Source organism: Scyliorhinus torazame, chromosome 14 (genome assembly GCF_047496885.1).
Source record: "Scyliorhinus torazame isolate Kashiwa2021f chromosome 14, sScyTor2.1, whole genome shotgun sequence".
In the NCBI taxonomy this organism is placed as follows: domain Eukaryota; kingdom Metazoa; phylum Chordata; class Chondrichthyes; order Carcharhiniformes; family Scyliorhinidae; genus Scyliorhinus; species Scyliorhinus torazame.
In genome coordinates, this window is record NC_092720.1 from 17,090,827 (window position 1) to 17,112,400 (window position 21,574).

Sequence of the window (21,574 nt, forward strand, 5' to 3'; positions counted from 1 at the left end):
CAAGATGATCAGAGGATTAGATAAGGTGGACAGTGAGAGCCTTTTTCCTCAGATGGTGATGGCTAGCACGAGGGGACACAGCTATAAATTGAGGGGAAATAGATATAGGACAGATGTCAGAGGTAGGTTCTTTATTCAGAGAGTAGTAAGGGCGTGGAATGCCCTGCCTCCAACAGTAATGGACTCGCCAACATTAAGGGCATTTAAATGGTCATTTGATAAACATATGGATGATAATGGAATAGTGTAAATGGGCTTTAGATTGGTTTCACAGGTCGGTGCAACATCGAGGGCCGAAGGGCCTGGACTGCGCTGTAATGTTCTATGTTCTATGCTTTGTCCTGAGTGCGGTTTCAGATGCATGGAGTGTAAAGTGTGAGTTCAGTGGGTGAATGGATTCGGCAAGGTTGGTGCTCCTTGACTTTTCCACCTTTTCTCATGCTCTAGTAACCACCTGTTACTTTGGGAAAGGTGAAGAAGGTGATTAGAGGGTAACTGGTAAGTTATTCTAACTTTAATAAATACTAATAAAAGTTAAGGTATGGTATGTCAGCTTGGCCAAGTGGAATGTACATGCTGCGGTATGTGGGACATCATGGACATACTGTTGTCTGAACTGCATGGAACAAATCTGCTAATCTGTCTACAGACATATCTTTAACTGAACTGCAGTGGGATCAGAAAAGCTATTATTCATATTGCTCACATCCCAATCTAAAACTCAACTCAACTGCTCTTCTGCAAAATACCTGGTACCTTAGCTCCTCCCATTAATGACAATTTTACCAAGCTGAAACACAATATGTATCTAATTAACTCCACAGGGAGCCCTCTTAATTCAAACAAAACTCATTTGCCCAAGCTTTTACGATGCCTTAATTGCAAATCTGGCCCGCAAAACCTTTCAACCCAGGATTCTTTAAAAAGACTACTTCAGCATATACACACTAATCCAGGCTTTTAACTCTTACTGCACCAAAAACAATGGGCGGAATTCTCCGTTGGTCGACACCGAAATCGTGTTCGGCGATCAGGCGGAGAATGGGCTCCGATGCCAAAATGGGGTCCAGCGCCATTTTGACGCTGGCCATCCATGCTCTGCCCCCTCTGAAATGGCGTCAACACGTCGCATACCATTGCAACGGTGTTGGCGCGTCATCGATCGACCCTCCAACGATGCTCCGCCCCCCAATGGGTCGAGTTCCGGACGGCGCGGGACATGTGTTATGGGCCAGGGTTTAGCGAACCCCAAAGTGTATTATGGAGTACATCTGACCCCCAACGTTTAATAGATTTCGGTTATGGGGAGCACAAGGGCCTACTTTACAGGTGTGATGCAATAGAGATCTAAGGTACTTTTAAAACAAAACCATGTTTATTTATGAATCTAGTTAACACTTTATAAACCCTTAGTAAACATCTTAACAACTATCAACACTAATAAATCCCCACAGATACAATATTCTATATGTAACCCTTCATAAATTTACTAACAACATCCATAAATTCTAAAGACACTTTTTGCAGAAAGACAGCAGGTTTAAATTCTCTATAGAAACCGGTATTACTTTGAAATCCTCAAATGAGCTGAAGACAGTCTGCAGCTTGTAGAAAGATCATTATGCAGCTGCTTGCTTTGCCTGCAGCTATCCAGCTCGGAAACCGAAACTAAAACACACTGTAGCGGCCTGCTCAAAAACAAAAGTGAAAGACAGCCAGCCCACCTCCACCCTCACTCTGACATCACTGCAGCTATTTGATAAACACCCATTTGTTAAAGGTACATCCACTACAGCTATTTGATAAACACCCAGTTCTTAAAGGTACTCTCACATGACACAAGTATGGTCTCAGCCATGTGGGAACCCACCATGGCGACTGCGGCCTGTGTCCAGCACCACCATACTCGGCCAGGATCCATGCTGCTGGCCGGAGGGACTTCCTTAGGGCTGGGGGAGAAGATGGGCGAGACCAGGGGGTAGGCAATGCGGTCACGGATGGCGGGTCGGGTCCACGCATGGCAGGTGCCATGTTGTACAGCGCGACCGCTGCAGGTTGTCAGCCTTGCGCATGCGCAGCCTGAGACCCGGCCATTTTCTGGCCGTTTTCGGCGCAGGAGGCAGGAGTTTCACCTGACACCGGTGCTAGCCCCTCACCGGTCGCAGAATTGGTGAGGGTTTCACACAGATTTTTTGATTGTAAAAGACCACGGGCTGGATTGTCCGATTTGAAGACTAAGTGCTGATGCCGGCGTGGGAGCAGTGGTGCTTTGCACCAGACAAAATAGAACAAAAGCTGCACTAATCCTCCATCTGGGGCAGCAGGCACGCAGTGTAAAGCCCCCGGTTTTGCCTGCGGATACAGCCGGAGAATTGCCGGGTCCGTGGCTGCGCATGCCACTGCAATGGCTGCGCTGTGCAACATGGCGTGGCCACCCGCGGACCCGGCCTGCCACATACTGTCCCCCAGTAACCCCCCCTGGCCATCTCGGACCACCCCACACCAGTGCCTACCAAATACCCCCTGGCCGAAGAACGCCCAAGTCATGCTCCACTGGCGGCGGCACCTAGCCGCTGAAATGGAGAATCCAGCCCAGAATATCTGAAATTCCTCCGTTCATCACAAATGGGAGAATGTGTCTTACAAACCTGATTGAAATTTGAACAAACAGGGTGGATGAGGCTAACAGAAAGGATGCTTCTCACCACCAGCCAAGTTACATCTTTAGCATCAAGTTACAAAAGCCCTCCAGACTGTGACATGCAGATAACTGCCTGATGGACATGTGGTCAAAGGTAGAGGTATTATCACGAGGAACAGATGGTGTAACTACTTGGAGCATTCCATGGCAGCCGGACCAGATCCATCCTTCACAACAATGAAGACATACAACTTCAGCATGTAGTGACATTTGATACATGTGTAACAGGGTTCTCTGCACAGTCTGATGCAGCCACAGAGAAAGGTGGCCTTCAGAATGAGGATGGTAGTTTCCCCCCTTTACCTAGATGTTTGTACATTGTGTCCTTGCGAATCTGGTCTATTTTTGACCTCCATGTGAAGTGGAAAATGGCTGCAGTAAATGTCACAGCGCAGGAGTGAAGAATGTGCCAGACCTATACCATATACAGCAACACTGAGAGTGTCTGACACCTGATGATTTGGTTTTAACCTGCAATGGAGAGGGAACTTTGCTCCCACATGCCCAGTTGTTTGTTCCTGTTGTTTCTGTTGGACTCAGCAGAAAGTTCTATGGAACACAAGAACAGGACAGGGGAGGGAGGGCGGCCCTCCTGATTCCTGATTTAATTGGAAAGTTTTCTGATTTCTACCCATTGATTTATACGATCTTACTGATGTTCATGTGGAGAGGTTGGATCCAATTACAGATTTCCTCCCCAAACCACATTTTGGAGAACACATCCTCGATGTGGATGTTTGATATTCTGCCAAAGACCATCTTCTGGTCCAAGCTGTTGAGACAAGTGTCCATACCCCCTGTCCCAGGGTGGGGGTCTATAATCCAATTGGGGTATTCTGCGCTGGAACCATTTTATGATTCTCGGCTAGATACATTCAAAGAACTTGATAAACATATGAGGAGAAAAAAACTTGGATGTCATCTTCATGGTGATCAAGGATGGCGGAAGGAGACTTGAGTGGAGCATAAACACTAACATATATGAGGTAGGTCAAATTGTCTGTTTCTGCATTGTAAATTCCATGTAAAGCTGCTACCAGGGAATACAAACACAACTGAATTTCACATCCTCAGGCCATCACAGTCGAGGAATTAATGGTCAGCTGGCAAATGCAGAAGGTTTGGGGATATTGATGCTACTGTAGATCTGGGCAACCTTGAGCTTCAATGACCCTGAAAAGTCTGTTTATGATAAAGCTGTGTGCAGGGAGTCGGACGGGATGCTCTGCCCCGCTGCACCCATTTTCTGGTGCGGTGCACCCCCCTGCCAGTAGCGGGATCCTCCGTCCCAGCAGCCAGTCAATGGGGTTTCCAATTGTGGGCCACCCCCAGGCCGTCGGGAAATCCGCGGGTGTCAATGCGCTGACGGCGAAATGGAGGATCCCGCCAATGGAGATGGTGTGTTTTAGTTAGTCAGGAAGCTGTACAGGATGGTTACATGTCTCAGAGATATTGAGCAGCAGAAGCGTGAGGCCTGGGACCAGCCATCCCTCCACCCACCTCTAAAATCAGTTCATGGAGGTGATTTCAATTTAGGACAGACGGTAGAGGCAGCGACCGGAGTGAGGCCGGAGCTAATCAGCAATATTGGAAAGACCGCCGTGTTTGAGTGAGACTCAAATGTTTCTGCTCACCTTGGGCTGGATTCTCCGATTTGGCGACTATGTCGCGGCGTTTTACGACCGAAAGATCGGCACAAAAATGGCCACTGATCCTCCGTCTGGTGGGGGGCTAGCAGGCACGCAGCGTAGAGCACCCGGCGTGATCTTGGCTGATCGTCCAACTCAATGTCATACTTCCACTCTCTCCCATATTCCAGGACACCCTTTCCCCAACCACAGTACAGACCACATGCGCTCTCTGAAAAAGACAAGCGCTCAGTTGAAGATCTCTTCGAGCCATTTCTTTCCTAATGCAAAGTTTGCGAAACCCCAAACGTCCACTCGTTCCGGCACCAGAGTTCCAAACATTTTCATCAAGTAACCTGGAAGTAGATACATGTTTGTGCTGATCCAAGCAATCTGTCATTGGACCAGTCTCTTCCCAGGATCCTTCCGGCTGATGGCGGATCAGCAAAGGAGAGTTTCCCATCCAGCCGTGAGCAGGAATTGCCGGAGCACCTTTCTGGAGCTGTCCAGCAGCACTTCACCCCTGTGCAGCCTGCCCCCAGTCCTCCACCCTCCAACAATGACAATTCTGTCTAACCTGGCACTTTTGCCCGAGGAAAGCAGGCTGAGCTGGCAATATTCTCAACTCCATTAGCTGCCTCGAGACTGAAAATCCAGCCCCAAGTCATTGAGTGAGAATTCAATGCTTAAACACTTGAAAACTCAAAGCCACTTTATGCTGCTCCTGCCCAAATCTCCATACAGCTCTGTAAACTCCATCTTCCTTCCTGCTGCTATAAAGCCATAGGTCGAGGTTTACTGACAGTTAACGACTGTTTTCTGCTTTGCTAAATCTGTAGCAGATCGTTATCAAATACAATAATGACTTTTAATGGGCGTTTTGACAAATACATGAATAGGGGGATATGGTTTAGCACAGGGCTAAATCGCTGGCTTTGAAAGCAGACCAAGGCAGACCAGCAGCATGGTTCAATTCCCGTACCAGCCTCCCTGAACAGGCGCCGGAATGTGGCGACTAGAGGCTTTTCACAGTAACTTCATTTGAAGCCTACTTGTGACAATAAGCGGTTTTCATTTTTTTTTCATTTCATATGGTTCCCAGAGAGGTAGGGGTTTTAGTTCAGATCATAGATCATAGAATTTACAGTGCAGAAGGAAGCCATTCAGCCCATCGCAGAGTCTGCAGTGGCCCTTGGAAAGAGCACCCTACCTGTGCCCACACCTCCACCCTATCCCCGTAACCCAACCGAACCTTTTGACACTAAGGGGAATTTCACACAGCCAATTCACCTAACCTGCACATCTTTGGACTGTGGGAGGAAACCGGAGCACCCGGAGGAAACCCACGCACACACGGGGAGAATGTGCAGACTCCGCACAGACAGTGACCCAAGCCAGGAATCGAACCTGGGACCCTGGAGCTGTGAAACAACTGTGCTAACCACTGTGCTACCATGCTGCCCGTGGTCAGTGCAGGCTTGGAGGGCCAAAGGGTCTTTTGCTGTAATGTAATTTTTTTTTGTTCTTTGTTACTCACACCCACTACCCTGTCCAGCAATTATACCCAGCTGACAAAACTTAAAATACCAATGGAAATCTAATAATAATAATAATCTTTATTGTCACAAGTCGGCTGACATTAACATTGCAATGAACTTACTGTGAAAAGCCCCTAGTCGCCACACTCCGGCGCCTGCTCGGGTACACAGAGGGAGCATTCAGACTGTCCAATTCACCTAACAGCACATCTTTCGGTACTTGTGGGAGGAAACCGGAGCACTCGGAGGAAAGCCATACAGACACGGAGAGAACGTGCACACTCCACAGTGGAGACAGTGACCCAACCGGGAATCGAACCTGGGATCCTGGAGCTGTGAAGCAACAGTGTCAACCACTGTGCGACTGTGCGGCCCAAATATAGCCTTGGTATTTATGAACGGCCTCATTGCAATGGCCAGTGACTTTCTTTAATACAGATAATGTGTAGCTTCCATTCCCAGCAACGTCCATAAACTGAACTCATTTTGGGGAAAATATTGGTCAATCCATGAATGGCGTTGAAATCAGAATATTGAAACGATTATTTATAGAGCACCCTCTTCAACCTCAAGATGACTCAAGGAGCTTTACACTTGATGAATAGCTTCTGCGCTGTTGTAGCGAGTTACTGAGGGTGAAGTTGAAAGAACCCCAAGGGTTCACGGAGAGACAGGAATGTTGAGTCAGGGAACTTCCTGAGTCGGCGGGCAGATCTGTAATGTGCCTGTCACATTTTCATGCTGGGAGGTGGGGGAAAGATCAATCACGCCCCTGCCTCTCGGGCAGACTTGAGGTGGGCAGATGGCAAGTCCAGCAGGCTAGATCATCTGCTTCCATGCACTGTAACATCGCCCAGTTGTAATGATGAATGTCGGTCCTCAATCCCATACAACTTGCTCAGATCACATGCTTCTGCCATGTTCCCTCCATTTCCCCTCAGATTCTCTGGACCTGCCAATGTCCCTTCATTTTCTCCATACAACCTCATAATGCCCATTCTCCCTCATATTCTCACTCCCACTTCAGCCCCCACACATGTGTCATCAATAGCCACTCCATTAGAATCCAGAACAGTGGACAGCAGGAGCCATGTCTTTGAAACTGAGAAAAATAAACTTATGTTTTAATACAGCTCAATCAAACAAATTTCCACAAAAAAAGTCCTTCATTCATAAGACCCATTCCAAAATGTTCAAGACCTCTGAAATGGTTGATGGATTAGAAAAGTAAAAATAATCTATCTAAATTATCTATCAAACTGTGGAAACAGTTCCCTTCCACAATAAGTGGTTTTAGAGCTTTTGAAATTCAGCCAGGCATTTACAAACGGCAGAAATGCAAACAATGGAGTTTACTGAAACTGAAAAAAGCTGATATCCATTTTATTCCTAAATTTCACCCGACGTCTTGCCGATCATAACAGTCCAGGAACAGATGGGTTTTATGTACTCAATGAAAGATGCTGATTGTTTTTTTGATTGAAAGGGATCTGGGCATTTAAATCACTTCAGATAATTTTCTTCAGCTTTGGATTCACAAGAGCACTTTTCCAAATGAGAAAAATATTCCAATGCATCTCAGCACTTACAGGAGGCTGATCAATTTATTGGCCAAATTCCCTTTGCGGGGAAAAAAGCACTATAATGAATATAAGGGCAGCACGGTAGCATTGTGGATAGCATAATTGCTTCACAGCTCCAGGGTCCCAGGTTCGATTCCCGGCTTGGGTCACTGTCTGTGCGGAGTCTGCACATTCTCCCCGTGTGTGCGCGGGTTTCCTCCGTGTGCTCCGGTTTCCTCCCACAGTTCAAAGATGTGCGGGTTAGGTGGATTGGCCGTGCTAAATTGCCCATAGTGACCAAAATTGCCCTTAGTGTTGGGTGGGGTTACTGGGTTATGGGGATAGTGTGGAGGTGTGGACCTTGGGTGGGGTGCTCTTTCTAAGAACCGGTGCAGACTCGATGGGCCGAAAGGCCTCCTTCTGCACTGTAAATTCTATGATTCTATGATGAATCACTGCTATGAAAAAAACATCTAACTTACAATACAACATTTAACCATTGGAAATGAAGTAGCTTATTTTTATATTTCAAATTCTGTCAATAATTGTACGAGCGAATGGCACTTTTTTGTGCTTCCACGTTTGGTTGTCGCATTTCCCCATGGTTAACTCATCCTCTGAGAGGCTGTGTCTACTTGTTGATGGAGCCTGACTCCATTAAAATTGTGGGTGGGGTTTAATCCGCCCACATTCACAATGTAACTGACGAGGGCAGGAATTTGATTTGATGTGATTTTTGATTTGATTTGATTTATTGTCACATGTTCCGAAGTACAGTGAAAGTATTTTTCTGCGGCCGAGGGAAATACACAGTACATACATAGTAGACAGAAAGAATAATCAACAGAGAACATTGTCAAATGGTACATCGACAAACAGTGATTGGTTACAGTGCGGAACAAGGGGCGAAACAAAGCAAATACATGAGCAAGAACAGCATAGGGCGTCATGAATAGTGTTCTTACAGGGAACAGATCAGTCCGAGGGGGAGTCGTTGAGGAGTCTTGTAGCTGTAGGGAAGGAGCTGTTCCTATGTCTGGATGTGCGGGCCTTCAGACTTCTGTACCTTCTGCCTGATGGCAGGGTCTGGAAGAAGGCAATGCCTGGGTGGGAGGGGTCTCTGATAATGCTGTCTGCCATCCTGAGACAGTGGGAGGTGTAGACAGAATCAATGTGGGGGTGGCAAGCTTGTGTGGTGCATTGGGCTGAGTTCACCACACTTTGCAGTTTCTTGCGATCTTGGACCGAGCAGTTGCCATACCAAGCTGTGATGCAGCCGGATAGGATGCTCTCTATCGCACATCTGTAGAAGTTTGTGAGAGTCGATGCAGACATGCCAAATTTCTTTAGCTTCAGTAGGAAGTAGAGACATTGTTGGGCTTTCTTGACTATTGCATCAATGTGAGTGAACCAGGACAGACTGTTGGTGATGGTGACCCCCAGGAACTTAAAGCTATCGACCACCTCCACTTCGGAGCCATTGAGGCAGACAGGATGTGTGTGTCGTGCTACCCTTCCTGAAGTCGATGATCAGTTCCTTGGTCTTTCTGACATTTAGAGAGAGGTTGTATTCGATACACCATGAAACCAAGTGATTTATCTCCCCCCTGTAGTCTGATTCGTCGTTGTTTGAGATACGGCCCACCACAGTCGTATCATCCGCAAACTTCTAGATTGAGTTGGAGTTAAATCTTGCCCCACAGTCGTCTATGTATAAGGAGTACAGTAGAGGACTGAGCACACATCCTTGCGGGGCCCCGGTGTTGAGGACTATAGTGGAGGAGGTGCTGTTGCCTATCCTGACAGATTGCGGTCTGAGGGAGTCAAGGATCCAACTGCACAGGGAGGGGTCAAGTCCAAGATTGTGGAGTTTGGTTATTAGCCTTGTCAGGATAATGGTGTTGAAGGCGGAGCTGTAGTCGCTGAACAGCACTCTTACATAGGTGTCCTTTTTGTCGAGGTGCTCGAGTGTTCTGAACGTGGGCTAATTACCCGCAACCTCAGCTCGCGTCGGTAAAAATAGCCGGAAAAGCGACTGGGGCGTGAATCCCAGAGTTGCGTGGGGCCCACCATTTTAAAAAAAAACTCCCAATCAGCAAAAATCAAGCCTTAGTAACTCAACCAGGTTTGGGGAAAATCTCCTCAAGGTTCCAGTGACGGTAGAAGCCCAGATTAATGCTGTACATTGCTGTTTTAACCATTTCTCAGGACCTTCCACTGATTTCTCACTGGAGAACGAGAAGACAAATTCCAACGCTGCTCCACCAATGCCGAATAGCCATCAGCAAAGCACCTGTTGAGGTTGAATGTCAAGCTGCCCAGCTAAAGCTGTAGAAGATGTGGCGAGCCACGTATGGCTACGTAAGGCTGTTGTATATATGTTCTACTGTTCTATTAGTATTATTATCTCCACTGTTGTATATACATTTGTTACTGCTGTTCTGTTATTGGTAGCTGCTGTTGTACTGTTGGATGTTATTATTGGTGCTGCTGTTGGCTCCGCCTGTGGCTCCGCCCAGCTGTGGGGGTATAAAGCCTGTTGACCTGGGTCAGCCCTGCAGTGCGGGAGGAGCTACAGGTCGGCACATATTTAGCTTATTAAAGCATCGGTTCACTGCTTCTCGGCGTCTCGTCTGAATTGATGTCTATCAGAAGATAAAGTATAGTTCAAACTTTCAGGTACTCTGGCTAGATCACATATGAGTACTGTGTCCAGGCACTTGAAACACATTCAAGAACTGGAGGCCAAACAGAGAAGAATATCACAGAACAGCTGTTCAGAACCTCAGTTTAAACTCTCATCCCAAATGAGCAGATCCCACGGTGCAGCGCTCTTCTGTGCTATACTGAAGCGTTCGCCTAGATTTTGAGCTCTGCCTTCTGCCACGAAGTCTATTTTGGATCCAATTTGACAAATTGCTCTGAATCCCATTGTTTTTTACCTTCTTGATCAGTCTTCCATGCAGGATCTTGTCAAAAGCCTTACTGAGGTCCATGCAGACTACATCGACTGCACTGCCCTCATCTACACACTGAACCACCTCCTGAACAAATTCAATCAAATCTCCTCCTCGCCAATCCTGCTGACTAACCTTGATTAATTCTTGCCTCTCCAAGTGCAAATTAATTCTGTCCCTCAGATTTCTTTCCAAAAATTTCCCGACAAATGATATTAGACTCACTGGCCTGTAATTATCATTTTTTTTTCTCATTCCTTCTCCTTGTATGATGGTACCACATTACCTGTCCTCCTCTGGCATCTCTACTGTTGCCAGAGAGTTTCTGAATTCGCATCAGAGCCCCAACAATCTCGTCCCTTGCCTGACACAGCAGCCTAGGAACATCTCATCTGGGTCTGGGGATTTATCCCCTTGTAAGTCCACCCTTTCTCGATGCTAATCTGTTCAATTATATGACAGTCCCCCTCCTGCTTCTTATACCTGCACCATCCTTCTCCATAGTAAATACAAATGAAACGTCTCATTTAAAACCTCACCTACATCTTTCAGCTCCATATGCTGGTTGCCACTTTGATCCCTATTGGGACCTAATCTTTCCCTGTTTAGCTTCTTGCCACTAATAGACAAAGGAAACACCATGGGGTTTTCCTTTATTTTGCTCACCAGTCTTTTTTCATGCCCCCTCTTTACTCTCCTATTTTTTTTAAGTATCCCTCAGCACTTTATATACCCCTCTAGGACATCCACTGTTTTGAACCCCCTGTAACTGCCATAAGCTTTCCCTTTTTTCCCATTATCCAATCCTGTATATGCCTTGACACCCACGATTCTGTGGATGTTTTGGTTACACCCTTTACCATTACTGTGTGATCTTTAATACTTACCAACAGGGTTAGAAGACGTAGGATGTGAGTAACCTTGTGAAAAACGTTAACCACAGCAATAGACTTACTGGAGCAAATAGTCTGTGACCCTGCCACACATTGCAGCTGAATCGGCAGAACAAATATACATGATGTGGGATTAATATCTTCGCAAATTAATATCTTTGTAATAAAGGAGCACCCTCTCATGGTGGCAGTAGCATCTTGACTGAGATTACACATGCAATTTAGAAAATAACTGCAGAGAGCAGCATGGAATGGAAATATTAAACAGATTTCAGATGGTTCTACTGCTTCAGATAGAAATAAGTGAGCAAACATTTCACAGCATGGAGAAATGCACAGGTATAAGAAAGGAGCCGATACAATCAGCGGGCAATTCTTCCAGTGCTCGTGATGAGACTTACAGCACCGTGATGTGTGTACCCCTACATTCAAATATAATCAATTATGGCACACCAATTTCTGAGAGCCTTTTGTCTGATTCAGTATTTTCAAGGTTCAATAAAGTAATGTTTTAGAATTGTGCAGATTTATTATACAGCAGAAAAATACAGCAACATCCGAAAACACTGACTGTCTCTCCCATATTCAAATGTAATCAATCATGTCTCACCGTTTTCTGAGAGTCGGTTATTTTATGCAGTATTTTCAAGGTTAAATAACATACTGCTTTTGATTTTTGTAGAATTATTGTACAGCAGAAAATTAAAGCAACATCAGAAAACCCTGACAATTCATCTCAGAGAAACAATCATTTGAAGAGGAACCTTACCCTATGATCTCCATTATGCATTGCAAACTGATTGGAAAATAGTATTAATTTCTAAACCCTTTCTCATTTTCCGTTTCAGAACATTTTGTCATAGAACATAGAACATAGAACAGTACAGCGCAGTACAGGCCCTTCGGCCCACGATGTTGCACCGAAACAAAAGCCATCTAACCTACACTATGCCATTATCATCCATATGTTTATCCAATAAACTTTTAAATGCCCTCAATGTTGGCGAGTTCACTACTGTAGCAGGTATGGCATTCCACGGCCTCACTACTCTTTGCGTAAAGAACCTACCTCTGACCTCTGTCCTATACCTATTACCCCTCAGTTTAAAGTTATGTCCCCTCGTGCCAGCCATATCCATCCGCGGGAGAAGGCTCTTACTGTCCACACTATCCAACCCCCTGATCATTTTGTATGCCTCTATTAAGTCTCCTCTTAACCTTCTTCTCTCCAACGAAAACAACCTCAAGTCCATCAGCCTTTCCTCATAAGATTTTGCCTCCATACCAGGCAACATCCTGGTAAATCTCCTCTGCACCCGCTCCAAAGCCTCCACGTCCTTCCTATAATTCGGTGACCAGAACTGTACGCAATACTCCAAATGCGGCCGTACCAGAGTTCTGTACAGCTGCAACATGACCTCCCGACTCCGGAACTCAATCCCTCTACCAATAAAGGCCAACACTCCATAGGCCTTCTTCACAACCCTATCAACCTGGGTGGCAACTTTCAGGGATCTATGTACATGGACACCTAGATCCCTCTGCTCATCCACACTTCCGCATTCCTGTTATTCCTTCCAAAGTGAATCACCTCACGCTTCTCTACATTAAACTCCATTTGCCACCTCTCAGCCCAGCTCTGCAGCTTATCTATATCCCTCTGTAACCTGCTACATCCTTCCACACTATCGACAACACCACCGACTTTAGTATCGTCTGCAAATTTACTCACCCACCCTTCTGCGCCTTCCTCTAGGTCATTGATAAAAATGACAAACAGCAACGGCCCCAGAACAGATCCTTGTGGTACTCCACTTGTGACTGCACTCCATTCGGAACATTTCCCATCAACCACCACCCTCTGTCTTCTTTCAGCTAGCCAATTTCTGATCCACATCTCTAAATCACCCTCAATCCCCAGCCTCCTTTTTTTTTGCAATAGCCTACCGTGGGGAACCTTATCAAACGCTTTGCTGAAATCCATATTCACCACATCAACTGCTCTACCCTCGTCTACCTGTTCAGTCACCTTCTCAAAGAACTCAATAAGGTTTGTGAGGCATGACCTACCCTTCACAAAGCCATGCTGACTATCCCTGATCATATTATTCCTATCTAGATGATTATAAATCTTGTCTCTTATAATCCCCTCCAAGACTTTACCCACTACAGACGTGAGGCTCACCGGTCTATAGTTGCCGGGGTTGTCTCTGCTCCCCTTTTTGAACAAAGGGACCACATTTGCTGTCCTCCAGTCCTCTGGCACTATTCCTGTCGCCAATGATGACATAAAAATCAAAGCCAAAGGTCCAGCAATCTCTTCCCTGGCCTCCCAGAGAATCCTAGGATAAATCCCATCAGGTCCCGGGGACTTATCTATTTTCAGCCTGTCCAGAATTGCCAACACCTCTTCCCTACGTACCTCAATGCCATCTATTCTATTAGCATGGGGCTCAGCATTCTCCTCCACAACATTATCTTTTTCCTGAGTGAATACTGACGAAAAATATTCATTTAGTATCTCGCCTATCTCTTCAGACTCCACACACAATTTCCCATCCCTGTCCTTGACTGGTCCTACTCTTTCCCTAGTCATTCGCTTATTCCTGACATACCTATAGAAAGCTTTTGGGTTTTCCTTGATCCTTCCTGCCAAATACTTCTCATGTCCCCTCCTTGCCCGTCTTAGCTCTCTCTTTAGATCCTTCCTCGCTACCTTGTAACTATCCATCGCCCCAACCGAAACTTCACACCTCATCTTCACATAGGCCTCCTTCTTCCTCTTAACAAGAGATTCCACTTCCTTGGTAAACCACGGTTCCCTCGCTCGACGCCTTCCTCCCTGTCTGACCGGTACATACTTATCAAGAACACGCAGTAGCTGATCCTTGAACAAGCCCCACTTATCCAGTGTGCCCAACACTTGCAGCCTACTTCTCCACCTTATCCCCCCCAAGTCACATCTAATGACATCATACTTGCCCTTCCCCCAGCTATAACTCTTGCCCTGCGGTGTATACTTATCCCTTTCCATCATTAACGTAAACGTCACCGAATTGTGGTCACTGTCCCCAAAGTGCTCTCCTACCTCCAAATCCAACACCTGGCCTGGTTCATTACCCAAAACCAAATCCAACGTGGCCTCGCCTCTTGTTGGCCTGTCAACATATTGTTTCAGGAAACCCTCCTGCACACACTGTACAAAAAACGACCCATCTAATGTACTCGAACTATATCTTTTCCAGTCAATATTTGGAAAGTTAAAGTCTCCCATAATAACTACCCTGTTACTTTCGCTCTTATCCAGAATCATCTTCGCCATCCTTTCCTCTTCATCCCTAGAACTATTAGGAGGCCTATAAAAAACTCCCAACAGGGTGACCTCTCCTTTCCTGTTTCTAACTTCAGCCCATACTTCCTCGGAAGAAGAGTCCCCATCTAGCATCCTCTCCATCACCGTAATACTGCTCTTGACTAGCAGCGCCACACCTCCCCCTCTTTTGCCTCCTTCTCTGAGCTTACTAAAACACCTAAACCCCGGAACCTGCAACATCCATTCCTGTCCCTGCTCTATCCATGTCTCCGAAATGGCCACAACATCGAAGTCCCAGGTACCAACCCATGCTGCCAGTTCCCCTACCTTGTTTCGTATACTCCTGGCATTGAAGTAGACACACTTCAAACCACCTACCTGAACATTGGCCCCCTCCTGCGACGTCAAATCTGTGCATTTGAGGACTGCAACATGATAATTAGGGAACAAAAACAGAGAATACTGGACAATTTCAGTAGGTCTGGCAGCATCTGTGGAGAGAGAAGGGAGCTGACGTTTCGAGTCTGGACGACTCTTTGTCAATTTGGGAAATTGTGAATCTCAGCCCCCACCCATCTGATTGCCAAATCCATTGAAAAAGAGCAGAGTCACTTCCGGGTGCGGCGATGACCAGCTGAGTCGCACGTTTCGGCAGCTCCCGGTGAAACGGACTTTTGGGCTCTTGATAGGAGCCCCAACGGCAATTTTGACGGCTAAAAACACTGTGCGGTAAACCAGAAGGGAATCCCCCCTGGATACGGATGAAAAAAGGAGGAGAAAGTGGCCGGATTGCAGTGGATCCTTTAGAACAGCGGCAAGGAAGGCAAGCAAAAACCAAGATGGCGTCGGAAGGTGGCAGTTTAACATGGGGCCCTGAACAACAAGAGTTCTTGAAATGCTGTGTGGAAGAGCTCAAAAAGGAAATGAAGAAAGAGCTGTTGGCCCCGATACTACAGGCGATCGAAGGGCTAAAGGAGGAACAAAAGACCCAGGAGCGGGAGCTTTGGGTCGTGAAGGCAAAGGCAGCCGAGAATGAGGACGACATACAGGGCCTGGTGGTGAAGACGGAGACGCATGAGGCACATCAGAAACGATGTGTGGAAAGGTTGGAGGCACTGGAGAACAACGCAAGGAGGAACAACCTGAGGATTCTTGTTCTTCCTGAAGGTGCGGAGGGAGCGGACGTCGGGGCATATGTGAGCACGATGCTGCACTCGTTAATGGGAGCGGAGGCCCCGGCGGGTCCGTTGGAGGTGGAGGGAGCATACCGAATGATGGCGCGAGGACCGAGAGCAGGAGAAATTCCCAGAGCCATAGTGGTGAGATATCTCCGTTTTAAGGATAGAGAAATGGTCCTTAGATGGGCAAAGAAAACTCGGAGCAGTAAATGGGAGAACGCGGTGATCCACGTTTATCAAGACTGGAGTGCGGAGGTGGCGAAAAGGAGGGCGAGCTTTAATCGGGCCAAGGCGGTGCTTCATAAAAAGAAGATAAAATTTGGAATGCTGCAACCGGCAAGACTGTGGGTCACATATCGAGGGAGGCACCACTACTTTGAGACGGCGGATGAAGCGTGGACTTTTATTGTGGAAGAAAAACTGGAATGAGCGGGTTATTAAAAAGAACGTTTGAACAAAGTGGTGGGGCGAATGTGGGTGGCGAAGAGGGGGGTTAAAAAGGGGGGAAAGAGGAGTTTTATGTACTAATCCTGCGATGTGGTAACTTTTCTCTCTTCCACAGGTGGTGATGGGGGGAGGAGGGGAGGTGGAGGAGATGGGGCGTTGGCCATTGGGGGCGGGGCCAAGGGAGAAGCGCGGGCTTGGTTCCCGCGCTATGATAATCATGGCGGGAATAGAGAAGCAGGAAGGAGGAGGCGTCGCACGGTGCGAGCCGAGGTCACGGGGGGAAGCCGAGGTCGGCCAGAGTTTGCTGACTTCTGGGAGCAACATGGGGGGAGTAATTACGCTAGCGGGGGATCTAGCGGGGGGGGGTGGGAGGGGCGAATTACTGGGTTGCTGCTGCTGGGGAGAGGGGGGAGCTGGTATGGGAGGGGATGGGCGGGGGGGCACCGCCTGGGGAAGATACAGCTGCGTGGGAACCGGGTGAGGAGCTGGAAAAAGGGGATGGCTAATCGACAATGGGGGGGGGTAGGAAGCCCCCCAACCCGGCTGATCACGTGGAACGTGAGAGGGCTGAACGGGCCGATAAAGAGGGCACGGGTACTCGCACACCTTAAGAAACTTAAGACAGATGTGGTTATGTTACAGGAAACGCACCTGAAACTGATAGACCAGGTTAGGCTACGCAAAGGATGGGTGGGGCAGGTGTTCCATTCGGGGCTAGATGCGAAAAACAGGGGGGTGGCTATATTAGTGGGGAAGCGGGTAATGTTCGAGGCAAAGACTATAGTGGCGGATAACGGGGGCAGATACATGATGGTGAGTGGCAAACTACAGGGGGAGACGGTGGTTTTGGTAAACGTATATGCCCCGAACTGGGATGATGCCAATTTGATGAGGCGGATGCGAGGACGCATCCCGGACCTAGAGATGGGAAAGCTGATAATGGGGGGAGATTTTAATACGGTGTTGGAACCAGGGCTGGATAGGTCGAAGTCCAGGACTGGAAGGAGGCCGGCAGCAGCCAAGGTACTTAAAGATTTTATGGAGCAGATGGGAGGTGTAGACCCGTGGAGATTTAGCAGACCTAGGAGTAAGGAGTTCTCGTTTTTCTCCTATGTCCATAAAGTCTACTCGCGAATAGACTTTTTTGTGCTGGGAAGGGCGTTGATCCCGAAGGTGAGGGGAACGGAGTATACGGCTATAGCCATTTCGGATCACGCTCCACACTGGGTAGACTTGGAGATAGGGGGGGAAACAGGAGGGCGCCCACCCTGGAGAATGGACATGGGACTAATGGCAGATGAGGGGGTGTGTCTAAGGGTGAGGGGGTGCATTGAAAAGTACTTGGAACTCAATGATAATGGGGAGGTCCAGGTGGGAGTGGTCTGGGAGGCGCTGAAGGCGGTGGTTAGAGGGGAGCTGATATCAATAAGGGCACATAAAGGGAAGCAGGAGAGTAAGGAACGGGAGCGGTTGCTGCAAGAACTTTTGAGGGTGGACAGACAATATGCGGAAGCACCGGAGGAGGGACTGTACAGGGAAAGGCAAAGGCTACATATAGAATTTGACTTGCTGACTACGGGCACTGCAGAGGCACAATGGAGGAAGGCACAGGGTGTACAGTACGAATATGGGGAGAAGGCGAGCAGGTTGCTGGCACACCAATTGAGGAAAAGGGGAGCAGCGAGGGAAATAGGGGGAGTGAGGGATGAGGAAGGAGAGATGGAGCGGGGAGCGGAGAGAGTGAATGGAGTGTTCAAGACATTTTATAAAAAATTATATGAAGCTCAACCCCCGGATGGGAGGGAGAGAATGATGGGCTTCTTGGATCAGCTGGAATTTCCCAAGGTGGAAGAGCAGGAAAGGGTGGGTCTGGGAGCACAGATCGAGGTAGAAGAAATGGTGAAAGGAATTAGGAGCATGCAGGCGGGAAAGGCCCCGGGACCGGATGGATTCCCAGTCGAATTCTATAGAAAATATGTGGACTTGCTCGCCCCGGTATTGACGAGGACCTTTAATGAGGCAAAGGAAAGGGGACAACTGCCCCCGACTATGTCTGAAGCAACGATATCGCTTCTCTTAAAGAAGGAAAAGGACCCGCTACAATGCGGGTCCTATAGACCTATTTCCCTCCTAAATGTAGATGCCAAGATCCTGGCCAAGGTAATGGCAATGAGAATAGAGGAATGTGTCCCGGGGGTGGTCCACGAGGACCAAACTGGGTTTGTGAAGGGGAGACAGCTGAACACAAATATACGGAGGCTGTTAGGGGTAATGATGATGGCCCCACCAGAGGGGGAAACGGAGATAGTAGTGGCGATGGATGCCGAGAAAGCATTTGATAGAGTGGAGTGGGATTATTTGTGGGAGGTGTTGAGGAGATTTGGTTTTGGAGAGGGGTATGTTAGATGGGTGCAGCTGTTGTATAGGGCCCCGATGGCGAGCGTGGTCACGAATGGACGGGGATCTGCATATTTTCGGCTCCATAGAGGGACAAGGCAGGGATGCCCTCTGTCCCCATTATTGTTTGCACTGGCGATTGAGCCCCTGGCGAAAGCGTTGAGGGGTTCCAAGAAGTGGAGGGGAGTACTTAGAGGAGGAGAAAAACACCGGGTATCTTTGTATGCGGACGATTTGCTACCATACGTGGCAGACCCGACGGAGGGGATGCCAGAAATAATGCGGATACTTGGGGAGTTTGGGGATTTTTCAGGGTATAAATTGAACATGGGGAAAAGTGAGTTGTTTGTGGTGCATCCAGGGGAGCAGAGTAGAGAAATAGAGGACCTACCGTTGAGGTAACAAGGGACTTTCGTTACCTGGGGATCCAGATAGCCAAGAATTGGGGCACATTGCATAGGTTAAATTTAACGCGGTTGGTGGAACAAATGGAGGAGGATTTCAAGAGATGGGATATGGTATCCCTGTCACTGGCAGGGAGGGTGCAGGCGGTTAAGATGGTGGTCCTCCCGAGATTCCTCTTTGTGTTTCAGTACCTCCCGGTGGTGATCACGAAGGCTTTTTTTAAAAGGATTGAAAAGAGCATCATGGGTTTTGTGTGGGCCGGGAAGACCCCGAGAGTGAGGAAGGGATTCTTACAGCGTAGCAGGGATAGGGGGGGGCTGGCACTACCGAGCCTAAGTGAGTATTATTGGGCCGCTAATATTTCAATGGTGAGTAAGTGGATGGGAGAGGAGGAGGGAGCGGCATGGAAGAGATTAGAGAGGGCGTCCTGTAGGGGGACTAGCCTACAGGCTATGGTGACAGCCCCATTGCCGTTCTCACCGAGGAACTACACCACAAGCCCGGTGGTGGTGGCTACACTGAAGATTTGGGGACAGTGGAGACGGCATAGGGGAAAGACTGGAACCTTGGGGGGGTCCCCGATAAGAAACAACCATAGGTTTGCCCCGGGGGGAATGGATGGGGGATATGGAATGTGGCAAAGAGCAGGAATAACGCAACTGAAAGATCTGTTTGTGGATGGGAAGTTCGCGAGTCTGGGAGCGCTGACCGAGAAATATGGGTTGCCCCAAGGGAATGCATTCAGGTATATGCAACTGAGGGCTTTTGCGAGGCAACAGGTGAGGGAATTCCCGCAGCTCCCGACACAAGAGGTGCAGGACAGAGTGATCTCAAAGACATGGGTGGGGGATGGTAAGGTGTCAGATATATATAGGGAAATGAGGGACGAAGGGGAGACTATGGTAGATGAACTAAAAGGGAAATGGGAAGAAGAGCTGGGGGAGGAGATCGAGGAGGGGCTGTGGGCAGATGCCCTAAGCAGGGCAAACTCATCGTCCTTGTGTGCCAGGCTAAGCCTGATTCAGTTTAAGGTATTACACAGGGCGCATATGACTGGAGCACGGCTCAGTAAATTTTTGGGGGTGGAGGATAGGTGTGCGAGGTGCTCGAGAAGCCCAGCGAATCATACCCATATGTTTTGGTCATGCCCGGCACTACAGGGGTTTTGGATGGGGGTGACAAAGGTGCTTTCAAAAGTAGTGGGGGTCCGGGTCGAACCAAGCTGGGGGTTGGCTATATTTGGGGTTGCACAAGAGCCGGGAGTGCAGGAGGCGAGAGAGGCCGATGTTTTGGCCTTTGCGTCCCTAGTAGCCCAGCGCAGGATATTGTTAATGTGGAAAGAAGCCAAGCCCCCGGGGGTGGAGACCTGGATAAATGACATGGCAGGGTTTATAAAGCGAGAGCGGATTAAGTTCGTTCTAAGGGGGTCGGCTCAAGGGTTCACCAGGCGGTGGCAACCGTTCGTCGAATACCTCGCAGAAAGATAGATGGAATGGAAAAAAGAAGGCAGCAGCAGCAGCCCAGGATTGGGGGGAGGGGGGGGGGGGGGAGGGGGGGCGGGTGGGGGGGGGGCGGGAGGAGGAACCAGAAGGACTCTCAGGGTTGTTAATATATACTGTATAATATGTATAGGTCATTGCGACAGATAATTATATATTGGACTGTTAAATTATATTTTTGGAGAGTGTTACTTGTGATAAGGCAGTTGCCAATTAGGGTTAGTTTTCATTTTTGTTATTTATTATTTATTCATTTTTTGTTCATAAAATAGGTCATTGTTATTTGTGTTGTTATAATATTGTGTAAAGGATGCACAATGTACTGTGTTGGTTGACCAAAAATTTTCAATAAAATATTTAGAAAAAAAAAAGATAAAGAGCAGAGTAAAATATACCGGAGGAACTAAACTATTTCAGCACCCACCTTTATATTGATATAAAGCAACCAAAACAAATTTCCCTGAGTTACCTTTTAGTATCCGTATGAAACTTATCAGTGCTCTTTTAATTAATATTATCTAATATTTAACATATTTAGATGAATTGGGGTACTGCTTATTAACATGCACAGACAATCTTTATTAAGTGGTCAGTTGACTGAATGTGTGTTATGTATTGTGGGGGGTCGTTCACTTGGTTGGATGGCTGGTTCGATGAGGTGCGGCTGTTTATTTTCCGTACCCGCTGAGGTTATCCATTAAGGTGTGGCCACACTCAGGTTAAAACGGCACCTGTCAGCATGTTCCTAAATGGAGAGGAGTTTTTGGGGACTATGAGGACGTTAATTCCATTATTCATATATAGATATGAATGAATTTGTGTACTGTTTGATATTGTGCCTTGATGATATTTCTTGCATTTACTATGTATTGACGTATGTGACATTGTTCTATGCAAATACGTGTTGACATTCATGTGATATTCCCCTGCAAGCTGTCCGTGAGTATTTGGTCCTCCTTTGCTAATGGGCGCTGTTACATTTCAGACTTTATGGGTGACAGTCTTTGAAGTTGCTTGTTGAGCCCGTGCTGTGTGCTCTTGATTGTGACATTTGGT

General features: G+C 47.6%; 1 protein-coding gene across 2 annotated transcripts in view; it reads left to right on the forward strand.

The window, feature by feature from the left end:
- Positions 1-10,048, forward strand: part of LOC140389545 (membrane-spanning 4-domains subfamily A member 4D-like) — a 38,279-nt gene extending 28,231 nt beyond the window's left edge. For both annotated transcript variants that reach the window (XM_072473749.1, XM_072473748.1), the window contains one exon: positions 9,638-10,048. In XM_072473749.1, the coding sequence (XP_072329850.1) occupies positions 9,638-9,763 (126 nt within the window). In that variant the 3' untranslated portion in view covers positions 9,764-10,048. The remainder of the gene's footprint in view (positions 1-9,637) is intronic.
- The last annotated feature ends 11,526 nt before the right edge of the window (positions 10,049-21,574 follow it).